Here is a 25,838-nt window from a genome sequence, read left to right as displayed (position 1 = left end):
GAAAAATTATTGAATTACTGTGCTGATAAACCTCTTACATTATTTGATTTTCAAACAGCTGAGCAAAACTGAACGTACTCAAGACATTTCGCTCTTTACCTATTCTGATCAACACTAAACTGACACACAATATTTTTTTAGCGCAACGCAATCTGACTTTCGATAATCCCTACACGAGAATGGCCCTGACTAACATTAACCTATACCTTTCACAAGTCACTTACCTCACAAAAATCTTCGTTACTCGAGCTACTGCAATACAGCGAGCGCCAATACTGCCAGCTAAATAAAAGATTCTAACTACTGAAGGCACTAACTACTGATAGGCATAGTTAGCAAATGAAAGATTTTGATAGAGAACAAACAATGTATTTACCTTAATAGTGTTCAAAATTCATAATATATATATAGCAGTTCATGACATCCATTCTTACAAATGTACACGTCCAGATCATCCGCTCTCAAAAATCCACCATCTCACTTCCCCACATCCACCACTGCTGGCGGCTCACCTCCAACAGCGCGTAGCGTTGCGCAGCTGGTAGTAGTGGCGCTCGCTGTATTGCAGTAGTTCGAGTAACGAAGATTTTTGTGAGGTAAGTGATTTGTGAAAGGTATAGGTTAATGTTAGTCAGGGCCATTCTTTTGTAGGGATTATTGAAAGTCAGATTGCGTTGCGCTAAAAAAAATATTGTGTGTCAGTTTAGTGTTGATCAGAATAGGTAAAGAGCGAAATGTCTGAGTACGTTCAGTTTTGCTCAGCTGTTTGAAAATCAAATAATGTAAGAGGTTTATCAGCACAGTAATTCAAAAATTTTTCTAAGGGGACGTTTCAAACTGCGTCTGAAAGCTCTGTATCTATAGAGCGTTGCATAGCTGACACGTCCGGACACACAACAGCAGGCGCTGATAGGCCCACGTACTCGCCACCTATCTGCAATCTACTGTTGTACACATCTTTCAGTTTTGAGGTGATTCATAAAATTCCAGCCGGCCGAAGTGGCCGTGCGGTTAAAGGCGCTGCAGTCTGGAACCGCAAGACCGCTACGGTCGCAGGTTCGAATCCTGCCTCGGGCATGGATGTTTGTGATGTCCTTAGGTTAGTTAGGTTTAACTAGTTCTAAGTTCTAGGGGACTAATAACCTCAGCAGTTGAGTCCCATAGTGCTCAGAGCCATTTGAACCATAAAATTCCATCTAGAACTTCAATTTTCGCAAAATATTTTCACCTGGCAAAAAATTGTTCACTCCAGTGCGCCTGCGCAGATCAATCATGAAGTCTTTGCAGATGGCACAGCGATCGAGTCATGTGCTACCTCTACGTGAGCATAATCCAGTAGTAATCGGTGAGACATTTATGTTTCAAGCAGACATTGTACGTAAATGTGGGTAAATGTAAGGAGGTGACAGAGTAGCAAAAAGAGGAATCTTGTTTGGCCGTGCCCATGGGCATATGGTGTGTGAAGTTGCTGGATTTGTTGGTGTTTGGAGACGTACTGCTAAACGTCATTGCAAGCAGTGGTTTAAGACGCGTGGCCATAATAGGCAACGTTAGAACTGTGGTCGGCAAAAGATCCAGACTGAGAGATACCGGAGACATATTTCGCGACTTGTCAATCTAAATCGCTTCCCAATCTGACAGGAATTGCTACGGGCAGTGAATGAAGGTCCATACCAACCTGTTAGCGAGAGTATATTGGGACAGGAAATGCATACGTTGAACATTAGGAGTTGTTCACCTCGCAAAAGGCCATTGCTCACACAGGCACATAACGGTGACAACACCAAAGTTCATCGGGCTGGAAGAATATGTGACTGGTTTTACAAACACTCTTCTACTCTATTAGATCTCAACTGGCCTACAAAATCATCTGACGTGAACCCCACAGAAAACCTGTGGGACATGCTGGAACTGCAAGTAAAAAGCCGACGTCAGCATCCCAGCGATCTGGTTGAACTGTGCGATCAAATCTCCGGATGTGATGTAACTGCACAACCTTGTGGATTCCCTTCCTAACTGAATCCAGGAGGTTATGAAGTCCACAGGTGGAGTTATGGGGTATTAAATGATGCTTATAACGATTTCTCTATGAGTGACTAATTAATTGGCCAGTGGTATTGTCCAAAGATCACAGTGGCACACCAATGTCAGCAACATACCTCGATACCACAGACATTAGCGATGTCTCGGTGCAATTCACAGTGACGAATGGGAGAGGGTGAAGAGGACACGTCTTCTCTCAGCATAGCAGCATCCTCACATTGAGGTCAATATACAGGGTGTTCGAAAATTCCCATTGGAAACTTCTAGGATTTGTAGAGCGATTGAGTAAAGAATATTTTGAATTTATGAGAACATATTGGTAATGCGACCACTTTTACAAGTAATTGATTAGGTGTGATCCAATACATCACTTGTTTTACAATTCCAATCATTACTCGTTGTTGGGTTCTCTTCAACCTGATGCAGTACAGTCTCTTTCAATTCGAGTATGCGGCGTCTCATTGGAGCACCACAGTCACGCCTACTGTCAGTGAAGGTACGCTTTCTCGTAACCATTGTGGATCTCTGGCGAACAGGTTATGTGAAGGAGTCGGATGTTGTGGAGATCGACCTTCATAAAGGCGACGATTAGCTCTTCCATTGCCATGAGCTTAGCCACTCAGAAGGATCATGTCAGTGTATGCTGCATACGTGTACTCAAGCTTGTCACTCTGACACTCACTGCCACGTTTATGAGGCTCTAACGAGGCCAGAGGCGTAGGACAGACTTCAAATGACACGCGCCACCATGACTACCCTGTTGTATACATACCTAGCAATCATGTTTTCAAACGCCACTAGCACGGAAACGGTACGTTCCCGGACATTGGCTCCTATTCGAAACGTTATGTACCCACTATCCTATACAAGACCTAGAAGTTAGTAAAGGGAATTTTCGAAGACCCTGTAGAGTCGAGCGTGGAAATGCTCTGCCCTAGTCTGTGACCTCAGCTGAAGCTGTCAACATCCCAGATGGAAATGTACCTTTGTGAATGCTATACATTGCACTTAAAGAGAGCAGTTTGTTAGTTAGTGCATTAAGTGATGCTTTAATAGTCAATGACAGTTGTAAATATTGTACGCACTGCTATGTCTAAGTATTGAATCAAGTTAACTAAATATTTTATTCATCCATGTGAGAATTAACTGATACTTGCAGTTTTGATTAACCATCTCCCAGGACAATCAAAGAACCCTTAGAACCCATAGACGATGGTAGTTTCGTCTGGTCGTAAAAATAGTGTTTTATAAAACAAAAGATAGCCCAAGTCCGAGGACTGATCTGAAGAGAGTCAGTCACTGGGATTTTCCCAACCATCGCGCGCAACTCGCCCCCGTGTTAGCTCCCGGCGGACTCGGCGTGTGCAGTGCCGCAGAGAATGTTCCTTTGTCCCTGACCCGGGCGGCCCGCGCACTTAGCTAATGACTGCAGCTCCTGATGGCCCAGAGTCTGTGCCGCCTGCGGTCACGGAGGCGTCTCACTTGGCACGCTCCGCAACTGGGACGCCGTCCGCCATGTTGGCGTGCCTTTGAATCATGTGCAGTTTTCAGATGACCCTTTACAATTATTTAGGTCATGACTCGTGCGCAAATCAGAGTAAGTGATGTAACAAGTGGTTGAACACCACTGCTTAGGGGAAGCACCTGCTGACGGGATACCAATTCCTAAATGCTTACCTCAGGGTTCATGCTGGGTCCATTGACGTCAACATGAAGTTTTTGCTACGTAATGTGCGCGTTCTTAACAGCTTATAATCGCTCTAAGATATAAAAACACTGTGCACAAAGGAAGGATAGTACTTCGCTACAAGATAAATAATTGAACATTTTCAACAATTTTCTCTATCATGTAAAGTACATTCACCGAAATGAAATTAATGTTTTCTTCCCGTTTACCATGTAATAGATTACAGAGCCACAGGCGTGTAAAGAAAGCAGCGATTGACTGAGTAGGGACAACATCAACATTTTTAACATTTATTAAGATCAAATATCACCGATGGTCACGTCGTCCACAAAGACAATTCTCAGTACAATTATCCGTTAGGACAGTGGTCTGTATTTTCTTCTTTTTTCTCCTAATTTGAAAAGAGCAATTATAAACTACTTCAAAATGAAACTACTTTCTTAAGAAAAACATTCAAGACAATAATCCAGCCATACCAATAACGTTAATAAAATTACACAGTTTAACATCTAAAATTCAACCCTTTTTTAATACTATTCTCCTTTTTGACATTTCAGTTTCGTTCACCTTATGTAAACTGGTAATGAAATGCCTCTTTCCACACTGACCTATGGGGCACAAATAAGCTTAAGAAACCAAAGAGAAAATTATTAACATTACAAAGAATACCATGACTAACTAGTTATATTGAACAGACAAGAAACTTGTTTCACATTTTGTAGGGGAGTAAGCGGCAATTAGTCGACGTTCATGACTGCAGAATTTACATTTGTACATACACTGAAGCGCCAAAGAAACTGGTATAGGCATGCTTATTCAAATACAGAGATATGTAAACAGGCAAAATACGGCTTTGCGGTCGGCAACACCTATATAAGACAACTAGTGTTTGGCGCAGTTGTTAGATCGGTTACGGCTGTTACAGTGGCAGGTTATCAAGATTTAAGTGAATTTGAAGGTGGTGTTACAGTCGGTGCACGCGCAATGGGACACAGCATCTCCGAGGTAGCAATGTTGTGCGGATTTTCCCGTGCGACCATTTCACGAGTGTACCGTGAACATCAGGAATCCGGCAAAACATCAAATCTCCGACATCGCTGCAGCCGGGAAAAGATACTGCAAGAACGGGACCAACGACGACTTAAGAGCATCGTTTAACGTGACAGAAGTGCAACCTTTCCGCAAATTGCTGAAGATTTCAATGCTGCGCCATCAACAAGTGACAGCGTGCGAACCATTCAACGAAACATCATCGATATGGGCTTTCAGAGCCGAAGGCCCACTCGTGTACCCTTGATGACCGCGCGACAGAAAGCTTTACGAGTCACTGGGCCCGTTAACGCCGACTATGGACTATTGATGACTGGAAACATGTTTCCTGGTCGCATGAGTCTCGTTTCAAATTGTGTCGGGCGGATGGACGTGTACGGGTATGGAGACGACCTCATGAATCCATGAACCCTGCATGTCAGCAGAAGACTGTTCAAGCTGGTGGAGGCTCTGAAATGGTGTGGGTCGTGTGCAGTTGGAGTGATATTGGACTGCTGATACGTCTACATACGACTCTGACAGTTGACACGTACGTAAGCGCCCTGTCTGATCACCTGCATCCATTCATGACCATTGAGCATTCCGACGGACTTTGGGCAATTCCAGCAGGATTATGCGACACCTCACACGTCCAGAATTGCTACAGAGTGGCTCCAGGATCACTCTTCTGAGTTCAAATATTTCCGCTGGCCACCAAACTCCCCAGACATGAACATTATTGAGCATATCTGGGATGCCTTGCAACGTTGTGTTCAGAAGGGATCTCCACTTCCTCGTACTCTTACGGATTTGTGGACAGCCCTGCAGGATTCATGGTCTCAGTTCCCTCCAGCACTACTTCCGACATTAGTCGACCCATGCCAAGTCGTATTGCAGCACATCTGCGTGCTCACGGGGGCCTTACACAATATTAGGCAGGTGCACCAGTTTCTTTGGCTCTTCAGCGTAATTAGAAACGGAACATAGCTTCTCTTTCAGTAATATCTGGTCGTGTCCCAGCTGCTGCTTCATCATTTAATGTGTCCTTCGGTACCCTGCATCCGTCTGCCTCAGTCCACAGAAATACATGACAGTACCAACTATTTACACCTGTTGCATACCTTCCTATCAGCATTTTGCCAGTAGATGTATCCTGATGATGATGCTCTTTCTTTATTCAAGCAGCTCCTCATTTGATCTCACAAGGGCTGAGTGGAATCCCCGTACCAGACTTCCCCACCTCAGCAAAAATTTGAGGTGATACCGGGATTTGCCCCCCCCCCCTCCCCTCCATGAACCATGGACCTTGCCGTTGGTGGGGAGGCTTGCGTGCCTCAGCGATACAGATTGCCGTACCGTAGGTGCAACCACAACGGAAGGGTATCTGTTGGGAGGCCAGACAAACGTGTGGTTCCTGAAGAGGGGCAGCAGCCTTTTCAGTAGTTGCAGGGGCAACAGTCTGGATGATTGACTGATCTGGCCTTGTAACACTAACCAAAACGGCCTTGCTGTGCTGGTACTGCGAACGGCTGAAAGCAAGGGGAAACTACAGCCGTAATTTTTCCCGAGGGCATGCAGCTTTACTGTATGGCATGGAGACCTGCATCAAACCAGTCTCAGGACTGAAGACCAAAACAACAACAACAACCTGGATTTGAACCCGTATCGTGGAATCCGAGCCACGTTTCGTTTGTAGGGAATCTCCATAACACTGAGAGGAAAAAATTGACATGGCCGGGATTCGATCCTGCAACCTCTCAGTTCCTAGCCAAATGCACTACCACTTTTTTCGTAAGAATTGATCATTTTAACAAAAGTTTCTACTCATGGATTGCTCATAGGTTCAATCTCATGAACCTCGTTTGTTTAATTCCAAATTACACCCCCTAATCCAAAAAGAATAAAACGAAATCGGAGGTAATCCTACATTGCACTGCCGCTTTCACAAACCAAAAAAAGTGGTCTAATCTCTCGGCTACAGGTGCGGTCATCACAATAATATCATCGTGTAAACAGTCACTGCACGAGTAAACTAGCTAACTATCTAGTGCTGCTATACAAGCATTACAGGAAGATAGATGAGGGATGCCAGTGCTAACGATGGAATGATCATTCACCAGAAACGGAACACCACAAAGCGCTTTTTAAATTGTTGCTTATTTCTTTGGCTGTCACAAACAGATAAGCCATTGATGTGTTTCTCGAACTGGGTCATAAATTTCGTGAAAATTAAAACGAGTTTGCAGATAATAGTAATACAGCTAAAGAATAAAAAACTTACGGGGCGGTAGTCCAGGTCATTCAGTGGTTAGTACATTTTCACGATCTGTATACTGACTGACATCTATGTCAATTAATTCAGAGACATATCTTAATATGTGTAAATTTGGTTTAATATCGTTCGCGTGGGAAAAGGAGTTGACTGAAAAAATCTCACAGAAGATAGAACACAGTCTGTGCCAAAGATAACATTCGACCAAAGATACAAGATACACTAGAAAAAGATTTCGCGCGTGCCACTCATCATCGTTGATCCACAACTTTCGTCGGCTATAAACGTACTCCATATTTTCAGGTAAGCTACCCAGATATGAGAATCTTAGTTCATTATTTTACCCTGCATCGTGATAACATTACGTTTGTGAATGACGCTATTCGTGTGGAGTTTTGTACGCATTGAGATTTGACAGCTCAGAAGCGACCAAATTTAAGACAGGTCTCGTAGAGCATAGCTCAAATGTGTAAATCGTGTCTCGGAAGCTAAGATTTTATTTCGTTAAAAACTTGGGAACTTGGATGTTGTAGAAGGAACTGTCACTACTGTCCCCCAACACAATCTTACCTGTTTCTTGGTTCATTTTGGGAATGAGTAAACTCAAAACTGACAGGTGTGACAAGATCTCGATTTAATTCATTGATCCATTCCATGATTTCATTGTTTACTACGTGTCAGTGAAATGCCACAATTTATAGTCTGTGCACTAATCACATTTGGTATTAAAACATTTACTCTTGGTGTGGAAGACCATCACTTTTCGGACGATTTTTTACTCTGCAGTGGAGTGTACACATTCGGGTCCCAGTACGACAGACAGTTTTAATGTCCCAGGAATTTTCAGAATTACCAATGATGCCAAAATTCTTCTTTCTTGGTCTCTACAAAGGCAATCAGCTTGTTTCAGCCCGCAAGGCCATTTTCTAGCATCTTTGCCTACAAAAATAAGAAACTGGAGAGTTCGTTGTAATACTTACTGTCAAGTGACTAACCAAAGCTTATAACCGAAACAAATGGTTAGAGAGATCAACCTCAATTGAACTTTCAACTCGAAAAGCAAGTCGAATTAGAAAGTCGCACAAGAATTAACCAGGTTAAATGAAATAACGTGAAATATGCCGTCCTTCCACTAGCTGCATTGTAGCACCAGAGTGTAATTTACACGAGGCAATGAAATTAAACAGCAGATGGTTAATCATCTATATTTTACGTTCCCTCACTTTACTTTGGTCGTTATTAAAGGCGTTTGTGAAACAAACAGTAAACCCCAAAATCCGCTTATTTAAAAAATCGAACTGCCACATATGTAACATAAAATATCGCGAACTATGTGTCGTACAATGATATAATTCTGCCAGTACATTCAGAAGTATGCGTGGACACTGTTTGTGAAATTTGTCGCGAATAGAGTTAGTAGTAAAGGAGTAACACATTAAAACGTCGTGCATAGTACTGAAGTTTCACTGTATGAACAGCCAAAATATAGTAAACGATAAAGATTTCTCCGTTCATCTTTTTGCAGTGATGTCAGCAAGAAAAAGTTTTGTAAAGGTTTAAAATTATGTGTAAAGTGATTAGTGCTCTCTCTCTCAAATTCTGATGAATATTGTTTGGATAATTTGTGCGCCTGAGTTACTCCTCCTGGAGACATACACACACAGTTTCTATCGTTAATATTTATTGCATTAAATCTTTAACGTTGGTTTATAGTTCTTAACGAGAAGATTATGACAGCATATTAATTTTTCAGATTCGGTCATGAACTCTATGAAATAATGAAAATCAAATTTTTGTTTCACCTGGAAGCCATTAGATAGGCAATATGCAACTGGTTGCGTGCTCCGGGTTAGCCGCTTAGTAATACAGATATACTTCGGAACAATTTTTTTCCAAAATCATTACGTCTTGTGACATCGTATCTCCTGAACTATGAATAGTTCAATAATATAATTCTGCAGGTATATTCAATGGTACATGTGGATACTATGTGCAAAATGTGTTGCGAATAGAGCTAGCAATAAAGAAGTAATAAATTAAAATGTCGAGCATCACGTTGAAGTTTTACTGCATGAACAGCGAAAATTTTGTAAGAGATAAAATTTTTCCTTTCGTTATTTGCTTGGGGGGGGGGGGGGTATTACCGACAAAAATTCTGAAAAGGTTTTAAATTTAGGGGCGCGGGGTTATGATCTAGAAAAGTTCTGAAAAGGTTTTAAATTAAGTATAAAGTTATTCGAAGTCAGTTATTTGCGCCATACGTTACACTGTCTCAGGACACACAGGATATCCCAGGAGGAATGGTCAGTATTCAGGAATATGACAAGAACGATCATTCGAAGCAAAATGTCCAGTAAACATTGGCTCTAAAATGTATACCCTGGGAGCCATGAACACTTGTTCAGTAAAAAAGACGCCTTTCAGAGTAGTAAACATGAACACGTGTTCGCACCTCTTAAGGTACACATTTTACTAGGATTTGTTGCTTCGGATGATCGTTCCTATCACATCTCTGAATACTGATCATTCCTCCTGGGACAACCTCTATACACTGTTTCTAACTATAATACTTGACTTATTGTGTTCAACATTTCACGTAAGATTATACCTCTAAATGAGTGGCTTATGACAGCATTTTAAATTTTTACATTCGGTGAATAATTATATGAAACACTGAAAATCAAATTTTTGTTGCATCTGGAAGCTCTTAGACTGGCAGCTTGCGACTGGGACTGCGGGACCATTTTAGCCGTTTAGTGGTATACTGCTGTGGCTTGGGTCATTTTGGAATACGAGCTCTGGGGATTTCGTAACTCTCTCCGCAGTCTACAACGTTTCTCTTACAAAATTCTTCACTGCAGTTCGTTGACCACTTCCGTGACACTCTCAAGCTAACAGTCCGCAGCTCGTGGTCTCGCAGTCGCGTTCTCGCTTCCCGAGCACGGGGTCCCGGGTTCGATTCACAGTGGGGTCAGGGATTTTCACCTGCCTCGAGATGACTGGGTGTTTGTGTTGCCCTCATTATTTCATCATCATTCATCAAAGTGGCGAGATTGGACTCAGCAAAGGCTGGGAATTTGTACGGGCGCTGATAACTACGCAGTTGAGCGCCCCACAAACCAATCGTCATCATCATCGAACTAACAAAACAGAAACTGGTCGAAACAGGGTTTTTTAAGCAATCTCTTTGTGCGTAAAATGACCATCTTCTGGTTTGTCTCAGTGAATCTGAGTCTGATGTCTACCTTCCCCATGGTTAAATTTAAGCGTTCGCTCCATCTTAAATCGCTCCTGAAAGAGGCTCTTAGCTACATGAAGATTTTAGTTAGTTCCAGTGATAGAGCGCCCATCGTGTAGCCAACTGATGTATGACTTTTCACCTGTTTACGACCTTTACATTACTTTTAAATATGCTCACGTTCAACTGTCAGTCCTTCAATCAGGCACAGATCGTCTGAGAGTGTCACAAGGAACTCCTTGACTGCGAGGACGCAAAAGGACAATGATATTGACGGCATTCGACGTCCCGCAAGTTGAAAACCATGCAACCAGAATATTGACAGTTACTGCCAACAGTGAGTGGGACTGGAAGTATCCAATGGTGAGCACAACATGAGAATGCGGATCGTGGTTGAACTGCTTAGTTGACGAGTAACTCATGCTAATAGTGTTAATACAAAGTAGAAAATGGGTCAAATGGCTCTGAGCACTATGGGACTCAACTGCTGTGGTCATCAGTCCCCTAGAACTTAGAACTACTTAAACCTAACTAACCTAAGGACATCACACACATCCATGCCCGAGGCAGGATTCGAACCTGCGACCGTAGCAGGCGCACGGTTCCGGACTGCGCGCCTAGAACCGCGAGACCACCGCGGCCGGCTACAAAGTAGAGCAATGGCAACGATAAACAAAGCAAACGTTGCATTATATCTAAAACAACAGTTGCAGAAGTTGACATTTCATCAGAAAAAAAACCCAAAGAATTTCGAGAAGTGAGGAAGAAGACGTAAAGTGTCAACTTGATGATGAATAGTAAACTGCGAAATAGGTCCGAAAATTTGTAGATGAGATAAACAGACTTATCCTATCGTTCAGCAAGGAACTTGTTTTCAACGCCGGTCAATCAGGATTTGAAGAGAAAAAGCACATGAAAGAAAACCTGGAAGTTAGAGGTACCAAGACAGTTGTATCAAGATCAACTAACATCAATGTCTTAGCGCATTCTTATTCAGTTATGTACTTGGATGGTAAATTGGTTGGAAAGTTATCCACTGTGCTGCGAGAAGTTGAAGGTGTTCTGTCCCCTACGATTCCTTCTCGTGTGCGTGATCTTGCAAAGGCAGTAGGTTCAAATGGCTCTGAGCACTATGGGAATTAACTCATGAGGTCATCAGTCCCTTAGAACATAGAACTACTTAAACCTAACTAACCTAAGGACATAACACACATCCATGCCCGAGGCAGGATTCGAATCTGCGACCGTACCGGTCGCGCGGTTCCATACTGTAGCGCCTAGAACCGCTCGGCCACACCGGCCGGCAAAGGCAGTAGGAAATATTTACATAACAGCAAGCAAGAGCGGGAAAATGGGCGTAAGAGAACTATAACTATGATATGAGCACTGATTTTGCCCAATGGCTAGTCAAAATAACTTGCCTTTGATTGATTCCTGGTCTGCAAAATAAAATCACGCATCCTTAGAGCAACCGATCCCTCCTGAAAAGTGTGTGACATTGCAATTCATAACACCTGGAACTACTGGACAAATTCAGTCTCTCGATGTTTATTTTTTTCCGTGCTTATAAAAAATATCACATTATCTGTAGCCGCGACTAAAAGGATAGCAAGTTTCACGATAAGCTCCACGACAGACTGTTTGAATTTAGTTGCATACCATCACATTCCATCAGTTCTCATTACCCTGTTACACCAATATGATCCTATATGCATTCTTTAAGAGTGGGTACCTAGCTGAGTGTCCTGCATGGTTTGTAACGCCCAAAAAGTTCGCTTTCGATCGCAATGGTGCGAACCTTTGCGATCATAGTGGAGTATCATTTTTCGTTCTATGTTCATAGTGCAAGTTACTGGTTTGTTTTGAACACTTCTTGAATGTCGACGATGTCCATTTTGTGAAGTGTAATAGGCACATCCCACAGAAGGTTGATCTATGCACCTCCCGGACACTCATTTTCTGTCGCTCTCCTGATGCACATGGTGATTCATTATCAGCTAATATATTTCCTGTCATAATAATTGTTAACACAACATTTTCAAATGATTGAACTTGCGATACCGCACTCAAGGGGTTCCGTGTCAGTGCATTTGGACAAAATCCGCACTTGATGTAGTGAATGTAAGATAATGTGATCATTCACATAAACCTCCTAGAAGGGAGGGCCAGCAGAACAGGGCTGAGGGGCTCCGTAGAAAAGACGAAATCCATGATGAATGACAAACAAGGATCGAAATTGTTTAAAACAGAGGTGGGCCAGATTAATTAAAGTATCTCGGTCAGAATACAGAAGAAAATGGTCTAGGAAAGCTGCGATAGGCGATCGGATCTCAAAAATGGAGAGAGCGTGTGTGTTGAGTAAAAAATGTTTGCATCAAAAAGTGCATATCCCGGATTGCCAAACTAAGATACTATAATGCTGCGGACGAAATAAAATGCCTGTACGGCAGTGAATGCCTCTTAGTGAAACACAAGCTAGAGAGGTTGGAGAGCCTGGAAAGGAGAATACCACTAAAAATCATGTGTGCAGCCCACACGGAGCAACAAAGAAGTCTACCAGAATGTGGAGAGCACCTCGGTAATCGTCAGAAAGAGGAGGATTTCTTTGGGTATTTGTTCAGAATGGACGAGAATAGACTATCCAAACCAATATTTGACTACATTTCCAAAAATAAGACCACCTAAATGTGTATAAAAAAGCTCCGAGAGAGCTCGAAAGGTTCAGGACTCATATTAGAACGGAACAAGTTTCGGGACAGAATACAAATTTGTGAAGAAGAACTACAAATACCGGAACAGCATGGACGTGATAACAAAGGCAATAGCTTACCGACCGTATGAAGTAGTGCTGGAACAGAGGAAACCCCGAACAAAGAGGACAAAATGAAGTTTTAGCGTCATCATAGGTTGTCATTCACCAGTAAAAGGAAGTAGGAAGTTCATTCTAAATGATTTGTTGCTGATACTTCTTGAGCTGGTAGACTGGCGATCCGTTTTGACATTTGAACATCTGTGAGCCATTGAGATACCGGATAGAACGATATCGTATGCTTCCGGGGTCGCATGTTTTCCTTCTGCAGCTCTGGCGCGCCACTGGATGCTCCCCAAGTCGGAAGTTCGAATGTCTGCTGTGGCGTGTTCTCCGACATCCACTTGCGCGATAGGCGTGCACCTGATATTCAATATTCTGTCAATGTTTTTCTTTGCAAGCTAGCGTCTTAACTAATAGTCCAGAACGGAGCTACAAACTGTAATAAACTTTGCCATACAGGTTGGCTGTAAACAACTTTTGTCCACGAAGCTTTGTAGGGAAACTGCAGGGTCAATTATTCACTCCGTAACTGTTTTATTGATTATCAAAATACTTTTGATAGAGTACAACATTACAAGACGGTCGAGGTGGAAAAAAATTGTAGGATACATGACAATAACCTCTGGATCACAATAATATTCGAATCAATATGCTGTTCTGGGAGTAGAAAATAAGAAATCTGACACGTTAAAGGTACAGTATAACGATGAGTGAGAAGACTGCATTTTGTCACTACTGATCTTTAATCATTATTGGCAATACATCGTCAAATAAGCCCTTGAATATGTCGAAGAAGGAATCGTCCTGAAAAAAGAGAAGCTGAACAATATCGGCCACCCTGATGATACTGCATTGCTTGCTGACAGCGTAAATGGTCTTCACTATCTTGTATCCAGAGTTGACGAATGTAGTGAGCGCTGTGGACTCGAAATCCACATAAATAAAACAAAATTAGTAGTCATCAGCAAGAAAGACATATCAAACTGTTATCTGAACATCAATGGTAAACATATTTTTAAAAAATGACAGATACACTCAGTTAGTTTCAAAACTCGACGGCATAATTTCAGGAATGGATTCCTTATATAACAAGAAGAAAAGAGTCTACCAAACATGGCCTTTAAAATGCGCACCTTACGAGCTATGAGCACCTCTTCATCAACTATACTGTGAAACATATCTCGTCTATTACAAGCTCTTTGTATTCCATGTTTTTGGAGGAGGTAGTGTGGACCGAAACAAGAAAAGAAGTCCAGTAAATATAGGTTGTAAAATATATACCTTAAGAACTGTGGGCTTGTTCATCTTCGCTACTGTCAATCACATCTCTTCTGTATTGAACAAGTGGTCATAACTCTTAAGGTAGGCATTTTAGAGTAAATGTGTACTAGACTTTTATCTTCTTGTTATATGAGGAACCAGTTCCTGAAGTTTTACCGTTGAGGTTTGAAACACCCTGTATATCTGGGAACTAACATTAACAACTAATGGCGTAACTCACATGAAAAAGTCCGTATAGAGAAAGCCGCGTTTTGTAAAATGACTAATGTGTTCGAGAGTTATCACCTCTGAAACGAAAAAAAAATTACGTTTCTGATCTCTTACATATTTCCCATCGTTTTCTATAGATATAAGACCTGGACTTTGTCCGAGACGGTGGGACAGCGACTTGAGGCATTTGATACGTGGCTATTCAGGAGAATGTTAAGAGTACCGTGTATGATCCGGGCGGGAAGGAGCGCCTGGTCCCCGGCATGAATCCGCCCGGCGGATTTGTGTCGAGGTCCGGTGAGCCGGCCAGTCTGTGGATGGTATTTAGACGGTTTTCCATCTGCCTCAGCGAATGCGGGCTGGTTCCCCTTATTCCGCCTCAGTTACACTATGTCGGCGATTGCTGCGCAAACAAGCTCTCCACGTACGCGTACACCACCATTACTCTACCACACAAACATAAGGGTTACACTCGTCTGGTGCGAGACGTTCCCTGGGGGGTCCACCGGGGGCCGAACCGCACAATAACCCTGGGTTCGGTGTGGGGTGGTGGAGGGGTGAAGTGGACTGCGGTAGTCGTCGTGGGGTTGTGGACCACTGCGGCTGCGGAGGGGACGGAGCCTCTCCGTCGTTTCTAGGTCCTCGGTTAACATACAATACAATACATACAATACCGTGTGTGAACAGATAAAATTACTAACGACGACATTTTCCGCAAAATGAAGAAAGAAAAAGAATATCTAAACCCTTTAAAATACAGATAATACAATATATCGGCCATGAAATGAGGCATGGAAAGAGTTCTAAACTGCTACAGAACATTCTGCAAGGAAAGATACCCGGTGATAGAGGACCGGGTGGTAGAAGAAACTAGTCAAGAGGTTAATGTAATAAAAATTTGTACAGCTGACGACTGATTATTTCTATTCTTAAAACGTGCTTCACAGCTGCTGATTGACAGCCATGAATAAAATTTTAAACTTAAGGACGTGGACTTCATACACAAGCAAAAGTGGTATAGCTCTGATGTTGTCCAACATTCGGAGTGGCTAGGCACTAAAATGAGAAGCAGTTGAGTGTCTGCTGTTTTGATATTTCCTGATTGCTTAAAACTGTATATCGGACTGGGAGTCAAACCAGCAATCTTGCCTTTCACAATCCAGTAAACAAGTGCCATCTGTCAGGAAGTCTCAAAACAGTGCACACTTCCCTGCAGAGGTGAAAGATTCATTCTATGAGAAGGTATTTTTGTAGTTTGTGGAGTTCTATGAGAAGTACTGAGTTGCAGTTGTTGAGCCTTTTCATAATTTAATGATTATTTGTTGGCATTTACAAACATTTCGGTAGTTGCCTTCTCAATTACTACTTTTTATTTATTTACTTTTATCGCCTGTTAAATGGAGAAAGTTTTAATCTTCTGACAATGAAACTGCAAGATCATTTATGTATATCAGGAATAACAATAGACCCAGGCTCGACCCCTACCGTACACGGTATCCAATTGCTTCAGTGAGTCATACAGACACCAGTGGAAAAATGCCCCTACCAGAGCACAGCTCCCGTTTTAAAAAAACTCTGACTGAAAAGTGGGGTACCAGCTGCCTCACTCTACGTTCCTCCAATTTTCCTAAAAATTGTGGCGTGCGAACACATTCGCGATGTTTTTAATATGCAGCTCAAACGGTTCAAATGGCTCTGAGCACTATGGGACTCAACATCTGAGGTCATTATTCCCCTAGAACTTGAAACTACTTAAACCTAACTAACCTAAGGACATCACACACATCCATGCCCGAGGCAGGATTCGAACCTGCGACCGTAGCGGTCGCGCGGTTCCAGACTGAAGCGCCTATAACCGCTCGGCCACACCGGCCGGCGGCACGTAAAGTGCCCTCCGCCACACACCGTTGGGTGGCTTGCGGAGTATAAATGTAGATGTAGATGTGTCCCTGTCACCCTCTTGATCTCTCTTACTGTTACAATCTTATTTATTCTTTCTCACTGTCACTATCTCTCTCTTCGGCGTCGTCATTGTCATAGATTCTGTTTCTCATTATCACTGGCTCCCATCCACTTCCACTTTCTCCTTGCCTTTATCCCTCTTCCACTGGTACGGTCTCCTTGAATTTTGTTACCGTCAGCAATATTGGACTGCAACTGTGCCGCTCTCGTTCTCTCACGATGCCATTGTCTCCTTCGCTTTTTGTGTACCGCAACCACTGTCTACTATCTTCCTGTATTTACTACTTCTCCGTCTCTTTCTCACTTCCACGGTCTCCTACTCTCTCAGCACACAAAAGCACGGATATGTTCGCATACTAAAATTTTTGGAATTTTTTTAAAGGTGCTGAGAAAGGTATGAGTAGAATGAAGCAGATGGTACTCTACTTTTCAGTGACAGTGTTAACAAATAGGAGCATATTTGCCTTTTGTGAAGCCGGTCGGTGTGGCCGAGCGGTTCTAGGAGCTTCAGTCTGGAACCGCGCGACCGCTACGGTCCTGCCTCTGGCATGGATGTGTGTGATGTCCTTAGGTTAGTTAGGTTTAAGTAGTTCTAAGTTCTATGGGACTGATGACCTCAGATGTTAAGTCCCATAGTTCTCAGAGCCATATGAGCCTTTTGTGAGCTCCGAAAGCAGCATTTTTTCGCTGGTTCCCTTCTTTTCCCTGCTACAGCGGAGCATGTCACTCATATGAAATGAACTTTATTGGTCAGTAAAATTGCACTAAAATTTTGCATTTGCTTCAGTATTACAACACAGCGGATCTCAGAACCATTATGATGATAACGGAGACACTTTGCACCATCTTTCTCCGTGCTAAGTCACTTATAAACTATGTTTCGCCTCAGACCGTAGTTTACGCGCATGTTTTATCTGTACTAGTAGGGTAACTTTGAATCTCAGTGTCTCGGAAACGGACAAAAATATCACGACAATTTTCAAGATTGTTCGAGGTCAGGACCTTAGGAATGTATCTTAAAAATTTCAGCCATATGCTGTTCATAACTATGTTCAATTTTGCGGCCTGGTTTTGTGACAAAAAAAAAATTCTTTTGTTTTCTCAAGAACCGCTCATGAACTATACAATGCCTCCATAAGCTTCTTACGCCGCACCATAAATCACATACAATACAAAAGAACCGAACTATTTATTCCGTTTGCCTTTGCTGGAGGTTCAAATGGTTCTAAGCACCATGAGACTTAACGTCTGAGGTCATCAGACTTAGAATTACTTAAACCTAACTAACCTAAGGACATCACACACAACCATGCCCGAGGCAGGATTCGAACCCGCGACAGTAGCAGCAGGGCGGTTCCGAACTGAAACGCCTAGAACCGCTCGGCCACAGCGGCCGGCTTTGCTGGGGGAAGTGCATAATATTCAAACTTTGACCCTATGCTGTAGAATAATTACAGTAAGACCATCTTTGTCGGGGCATCCAAATAGTCCCTAGCCCAAGGGCTATCCGAAACACTTGACCCTACCTAGCACTAAGTATGATCGCCGGAAAAACCTATTTATATGTGCTGCGTTTTGGAACCCATCGGTAACCAAGGTGTCGCATGCATGCCGATAACGCCGGACCCAAAATCGAACCCTTCGCTACACTACGTTTAATTACTTCAGTAAATCACGCAGTCAGTATACATCCTTAACAATGTTGTGTTTGTTACACATCGGGTGAAATTACCGTGCACGTTTAGTGCGACGCTATTACTTCCGCTCGCGAAGCGGAAACTTGTTTCAACGGTAGCGGGCAATGGCGCACACGTGTGCTGACGCGCCGCTCTCTGTACTCCGGTCTGTCTGGCCGGCAATGGCCGTGGGAGTTGGGCCGGCAGGCGGCGCACCAATCATTAAGAGCATGACCCCGTTGTCGGGGCGGCGAGTGCGCCCAGCTGTAGCCGCAGTCTGTGGCCCGGCGCGGCCGTAACCGCTGCTCCACCGCCATCCGCAGACCTCGCGCTGGACGTGTTGCCGCGACGGGCACAACCAGTCTCTGTGGTGCTTCGTACTGTTCGGTCAGCTCTTGGCATTCACACGTTTCGCCTCTATCTCTGTGGTACCGCTTCGAACGTCCGCAGTGGCGAACCCGCGGTTGTTGGTGGTTTATCGAGAATATTGCTATTTTAGTTTACCGTGTCCAAATCGCGGGCGGATCAGTCAGGATTACTGACCGTTCTCTTTCACAAAAGGGGCACACAGATCCTGCAGTGTCGATACCTGTTCCAATAGCAGACTGCCTCCCTGGGAAGTGCCTATTGAGATGTGTTTCCAAAATCCAGTAAATTCTTGTTAGTAGTTTTTAACAAGTCACGGAAACAGGCCAGGCATTGTGTATTGCTAAACTTTGCGCAGTATAATGGAAAGGCTGCTATTTCGAAATGTTTCTAATAGTCTTGACTGGTGGATGAAAAGGAACTTGTGTAAGTGCATGAACTAGGGATAAACAGTGGACTGGTGAACCAGTCAGCTTCCCCATAACGCAGTCGTTACTTTGGGCTTCCAAACTTCATCGGTGTGGTTCTGTTTGATCTACCTTGTTAAACACATCTCAACAATCAGCGCAGTGAATTTGGCGGGGGAAAAACTGCCATTTCGTGAGTGGAGGTCTCTGATGGGACTGGTATATTGAGGGGCAGGTAACGGCGACGCAGCGACACTGTTTTGTACCCGTCGAACTCATCGCCAAAATGCGTGGTAGGTTCGTGAGCCTGGAGAGCGTTCTGACGGCGCCGGTACACCGTACCCCATCCACGTGCTGCTCCTCCGTCAGCAGCGTTCTCAGCCAAGCAGAGCTCCTGGCCAGCGCAGTCTCCAGTCGCTGGCCCTCCGATGTCTACCGAATCAGGTTCGCTCATCATCTCATGGACGTCTCCCAGGTGTAGAATCTCCCCTTAATGTCACTTTCTCTCTCTCTCTCTCTCTCTCTTTCTCTCTCTATCTCTTGATTGCACGCAAGATCACAGTATAATTTGTTCTGCTGGATCTACATGTACAACTGTGGTCAAATATGGACACAAAACCCACCCACCCACAAACATACACACTCACGTACTTTTTGATTTTTATCTGGCACAATGGACAGCGTTGCAAATGGTTCAAATGGCTCTGAGCACTCTTCTGAGGTCATCAGTCCCCTAGAACTTAGAACTATTTAAATCTAAATAACCTAAGGACATCACACACATCAACGCCCGAGGCATGATTCGAACCTGCGACCGTAGCGGTTCCAGACTGTAGCGCCTAGAACCACTCGGCCACCCCGGCCGGCGACAGCGTTGCCTCAAAAATTAAATGGAAGTTCAGTCCACCAGTTCCGATCAGGGTTTGCAGGAGGTTTCCTTTAATCATCAGGCAAATGTTAGAACTGGAAATCCCCTCAGAAATATTCCCAGTTGGGATCTCCTCTGTCGCAGTCTCAGCCAAACAGAATATTTGCCCGCAAAACAACCCACCCAAATCTTATGAGTAGGGAATGAAAGATGGCACATACGTAAATATTAATTTTGGTCTGGGGTAATGGCCAACATTGTTTCAGGAGTAATATGAAATCATTCGAGTCCCTCGGTTCTGGCCAAGACATTCGCGATGTTTTCCTTGGTCATCAAGCGAATGCGGAAATTGGAACTGCCATCCCAAATATCCGCATTTGAGAACCTCTTCTTTGTAAGAGATTGGTCCATTTCTGTCTGTTATTTAATATTTTATTATGTACTTATTCTACATTTAATTCTTCCCTGATATCTTCGCATCCTATCCATTGCCGTACATCCTCTAACTCTCTTTAAAAATTCCATTTCTGCCGACTGTATTTTACTCACAAGGGGACCGCACGATCTTCCCTTCGCTGATTCGATTCATTTTCTCGGGGTGTATGGGGCATGAATAGAACTTCAACATTTGTAAACAGGACCGTTTTCGACAAAATCTAGATCGAAAATTTTAAGCAAGCATATATAGACCCCTACGTTGTATGGGTGGTCTAATTCAAGGCGCGCATAGCCAAGTGAGTAAGCGCTTAGTTTCATAAGCGAGAGGTCTCTGTATCGATTCCCGTTGCCCATACTGCTTTTGTTTTTCATTCTCACTTAAACTGTTCAAGATGGAGATGTTCTGCCAAATGCAGTATTAAAGTAGCCTAATTCCTCCAAAATGAACTCCGCTGTGTAGCCTTGCGGCGTTTATTTTTACAGGCATATGAAGAACCTTATAAAACGATGGCGGCCAGTCGGTAGCGAATGGCTGTTGAGCACTTGTGTACCCTAGTATTTGAATCCCTTCTATATTGGTGTTAACTCTCAAGGTCTCCGTAGAGAAGTTGTTTCTGGTTGTTCTATTAACAAGTTCAGAGTTTAACAAGTTCAGAGTCATGGAAGGAATAGCCTCTTCAGTTCTGTTCTCAACTCTGGCAAATCTTTAGGTAGTGGCGGAACGTTGACACGATCTTTCATAAAACCCCAAAGGAAAAGATCGCGTGCCGTGAGGTGTGGCGAGCCTGGAGGCCAGCGCAAAAGAGCATTGCCGGCAGTCGAATGATCAGGGACTTTGACGTTAAACCACTCTCGTGGAAACAGGTACCAATCGGGAGGCACTCGATCTTGTTGCCAAAGGAAATTTTCCGGCACAGCTTATAACTGGAGAAAGAGCAATTCTTGTTGTAACATATCCAGATAAGCAACTCCTGTTACAGTAGCATCAGCGCACTTGATATCGGTACACAGCGCAGAAAGCGTTTAATTTTAGGGACTCTGTTTGATATAGTACAGTTTGATGAGGCTGTTCTGATCTCCCCAGATATAATATTGTAGGTATTTACATCCCCACAAAGATGAAAAGCTGCCTCATCACTGACCGAGCGAGGTGGCGCAGTGGTTAGCACACTGTACTCGCATTCACGAGGACGACGGTTCAAATCCGCGTCCGGTCATCCTGATTTACGTTTTCCGTGATTTCCCTAAAACGCTTCAGACAAATACCGGTACGGTTCCTTTGAAAGAGCATGGCCGATTTCTTTCCCCATCCTTCCCTAATCCCTTTTCCCCAAAGCAATCAACCACCCTACCTTGCCTCTTCACTGAACACCAGACGATCAATAAAGTCATCTTCCTAATGCAACACTTCACCTACAAAGTTATGAAGTACGTGACAGTCACCTGGGTTTAAAGCATGAACCAACTGTAACCGCTATGGATGTATGTGTAAACATTTTCTTAAAACCTTTCACACTGTCATCTTTGTCAACTGAAAAGCAACACTTGCACTCCGAATAGACTTCTTATTTTTGGTCATCCCGTGCTTTTCGCTTTACATGCACATCCAGGCGTTTCGAATTTACTGTAATCATTGGCATATCTTTTTGCCACATGGAAGATAACAGTTAAACTTTAAACGAAACGCATGTTGAACTGGAATTACCAATTCACTCTTAGCAAAAAGCAGAACACAAAACAGTTCATGCTCAGGAGTAACCATTTCGCGTCTGTGGCACTGCAACCGAGGAAACGACAAATCAGCACTAGTGCACGCGCTTACATCTATATCTGCATCTACATCTATATTCTGAGAACAAATGTGAAGCGTATGGCAGAGGGTACGTTCCACTACACCAGTTATTGGAGCTTTTCCCGTTGCATTTACATATGGAGCGCGAGAAAAATGAAATGTTTCTGCTTGCTGTAATCAGTCTAACCTTGCCCCCACGAACTCTCTACGGGGGCGAAATGTAGGGTATTGTAATATGTTCCTAGAGTCATCATTTAAAGTGGGTTCTTGAAACTTTGTTAGTAGACTTTCTCAGGATGGTTTCCGTTAAGAGTTTACCAGTTCTGTTATTTCGACATGTAAGTGATACTCTCCCGTTTGCGTCTATCTTCAGGGGTCTCCCACTTAACGCGTTTCATCATCTCTGTGACCCTCTCGCATGGTGCAACCAAACTTTTGACCACTCGTGTTGCCCTTTTCTGTATACGTTATGTATACCTCCTGCCAATCCTATTTGATATGGGTCCCACAACCTTAAGCAATATTCCAGGATGGCTCGGTTGCGCTAATGATTTGTAAGCAATCTCCTTTGCAGGATGATTGTTTTTTCCTATTTTTCTACCTATAAAAGGAAGTTTGCTACCTCTTTTAACCACGACAGAGACTATGTGATAGTTCCATTTCAAGTCCCTACTAAGCGTTACACAAAGGTATTTGTGTAAGTTTACAGATTCCATCTGTCACCCACTTATAATATATTCATAGGATACTATCTGTTTTCGTTTTGTGAAGTGCATAATTTTGAATTTTTGAACATTTAAAGCAAGTTGCCAATCTTTGCAGCACTTTCAAACTGTATCAAGGTCTGACTGAATGTTTGTACGGTTTCGTTGCAGATAACTGCATCATCTGCGAGAAGTCTGAAGTTACTATGGAACCGAGTCAAATACTTTTCGGTAATGGACGAATACTACATCGACCCGACTGTCTTTATCGATGGCTTTCAAGATGTCATGTGAGAAAAGTGCGATTAGGGTTTCACTTGATCTATGTTTTCGAAATCCTTGCTGGTTGGTACGAGGGACGACATTCAGTTCGAAATACCACACTATTCAAATGGATCCAAGCACTATGGGACTTAACATCTGAGGTCATCAGTCTTCTAGACTTAGAACTACTTAAACCTAACTAACCTAAGGACATCACACACATCCATGCCCGAGGCAGGATTCGAACCTGCGACTGTAGCAGCAGCGCGGTTCCGGACTGAAGCGCTTAGAACCGCTCGGCCTACCACACTATGTTTGAGCTCAGAATACGATATGTTTTTAGATGCTACAACATATCGATGTCAAGGATATTGAACTGTAGTTTTGTGGATCAGTTCTGTTTACGTCTACAGCCATATTCCGAAAACTAGCTTACGGTGTGTGACGCAGGATGCTTTTACCAATGTCACTTCCTCCTTTTCCTTTTCGAGTGGCGTATGGCTCATGGAAAGAACGATTGCCATGGGGCTGATTCCCTCTAATTTTATCTTCATTGTCTTTTCGCGAGATATACGTAGGAGGAAGCAATAAACTGATTGTCTCTTCTAGGAATGTATGCTCTTGGAAATTTAATAGATGATAACGTGATGCAGAACGCGTCTCTTGCAGCGTCTGCCACTAGAGTTCGCTGAGCATCTCCGCGACGCTTTCGCGCGTACTAAATGAATCTGTAACGAAACGTGCTGCCCTTCTTTGGATCTTTTCTGTTTCCTCTATCATTCCCATCTCATACGGATCCCATACTGCAGAGCAATATAAAAGTATTGGTCGAGCGAGTGTTTTGTAGGCTAGTTCTTTTGCTGGTGTACTACAATCCCTGAGGTTTGTTCTAATCAATCTCAGTCTGGGATCTGCCTCACTCGCGATGAAGTTTATGTGGTCGTTCCAGTTCAAATAGCTCCGCACGCATACTCCAAGATATTTTATGGAAGTAACTGCTTCCACTGATTCTTCTACAGTTTTGTAATCATACAGTAACAATCTTTCTGTGTGTGGATTCTCAGTACGTCACATTGTTTATATTGAGCATCAATTGCCACTACCTGCACCAAAAGGCGATCCTCTGCATTTCGTTTGGATTTTCTAGCGTCGCGATTTCTCTGTGTACCACATCATCCACGTAAAGGATCATGGAACTGCTGACTTTATCTGCTAGGTCATTTATCTGTAGGTATTTGGGTTGCTCTATAATTGTGACCTTGAACCAACACTCAGCAACTCTTACAGTTGATAATACACTGAGGGACAATAGTTATGGGACATCTCTCCGTACCGTGTTGCATCTCCTTTTTCCCGGCGTAGTGCAGCAACTCGATGTGGCAGGGACTCAACAAATCGTTGCTAGTGCCCTGCGGAAATATTGAGCTGTACCGCCTCTACAGTCGCCCATAACAGCGTAAGTGTTGTCAGTGCAGGATTTTGTGCGCTAACTGACCTCTCTATTACGTCCCGTAAATGGTGGAGGGGATTGATGTCGAGTAATCTAGGTGGCCAAATCATTCATTCGAATTGTCCAGAATGTTCTTCAAACCAATCGCGAACAATTGTGGCCCGGTAACATGGTGCATTCTTATCCATAAAAATTCCATCGTTATTTGGGGTCATGAGAGGCTGCAAATGGGCTGCAAGGAACCAAACATAACCGGAGAACACAGCCCATTCCACGTAAACACAGCCAACACCATTATGGAGTCACCACCAGCTTGCACATTGCTTTGTTAACAACCTGAGTTCATGGCTTCGTGGGGTCTGCGCCACACTCGAAACCCACCACCAGTTCTTACCATACTGAAATTGAGTCTCATCTGACTAGGCCAGGGTTTTCCAGTCGTCTAGGCTCCATCCGATATGGGCACGAGCCCAGGGGAGGCGCTGCGGGCGATGTCGAGGTGTTAGCAAGGGCACTCGCGTCGGTCGTCAGCTGCCATATCCCACTATCGCCAGATTTCGTGGCACTGTCCTAACGGATACGTTCGCCGTACGTCCCACATTGATTTCTGGGTTATTTGACAGTGTTGCGCTGCTCTCGGTCGTTCAGGAAAGCTCGTCCGACACTTCGTTGTCCGTGGCAATGACTGAAATTATGTATTTTCGTCACACTGTTGACGCTGTGGCTCGCGGAATGTCGAATTCCTCACGATTTCCGAAATTGGATGTCTTTTGCGTCTAGCTCCAACTACTACCCGCGTTCAAAATCTGTTAATTCCCTTCGTGTGGCCACAGTCACGTCTGAAATCTTTTCACATGAATCATCTAAGTACCGGGTGATCAAAAAGTCAGTATAAATTTGAAAACTGAATAAATCACGGAATAATGTAGATAGAGAGGTACAAATTGACACACACCCTTGGAATGACATGGGGTTTTATTAGAACCAAAAAAATACAAAAGTTCAAAAAATCTCCGACAGATGGCGCTCCAGCTGATCAGAATAGGAATAATTAGCATAAAAAAGTAAGACAAAGCAAAGATTGTGTTCTTTACAGAAAATGCTCAGTATGTCCCCCATCATTCCTCAACAATAGCTGTAGTCGAGGAATAATGTTGTGAACAGCACTGTAAAGCATGTCCGGAGTTATGACGAGGCATTGGCGTCGGATGTTGTCTTTCAGCATCCCTAGAGATGTCGGTCAATCACGATGCGACTTCAGGAAACCCCAAAGCCAATAATCGCACGGACTGACGTCTGGGGACCTGGGAGGCCAAGCATGACGAAAGTGGCGGCTGAG

The 25,838-nt window shown here is 43.5% G+C and overlaps 1 protein-coding gene across 3 annotated transcripts in view; it reads left to right on the top strand.

Moving 5' to 3' along the window:
* LOC126194765 (ATP-binding cassette sub-family G member 4-like) overlaps positions 1-25,838 on the top strand; it is a 462,797-nt gene that overhangs the window by 391,862 nt on the left and 45,097 nt on the right. The window contains exon 1 of one of the 3 annotated variants that reach the window (XM_049933049.1): positions 18,544-19,427. The exons of the other annotated variants lie outside the window; for them this stretch is intronic. Within the exon in view, the coding sequence (XP_049789006.1) occupies positions 19,270-19,427 (158 nt within the window). The 5' untranslated portion in view covers positions 18,544-19,269. Of the gene's footprint in view, positions 1-18,543; positions 19,428-25,838 lie in introns of those variants that run through there. 3 annotated transcript variants of the gene reach the window in all.

Source organism: Schistocerca nitens, chromosome 7 (genome assembly GCF_023898315.1).
Source record: "Schistocerca nitens isolate TAMUIC-IGC-003100 chromosome 7, iqSchNite1.1, whole genome shotgun sequence".
In the NCBI taxonomy this organism is placed as follows: Eukaryota; Metazoa; Arthropoda; class Insecta; order Orthoptera; family Acrididae; genus Schistocerca; species Schistocerca nitens.
Note: the sequence above shows the minus strand (reverse complement) of the source record. Positions and strands in the feature narration are given on the sequence as shown.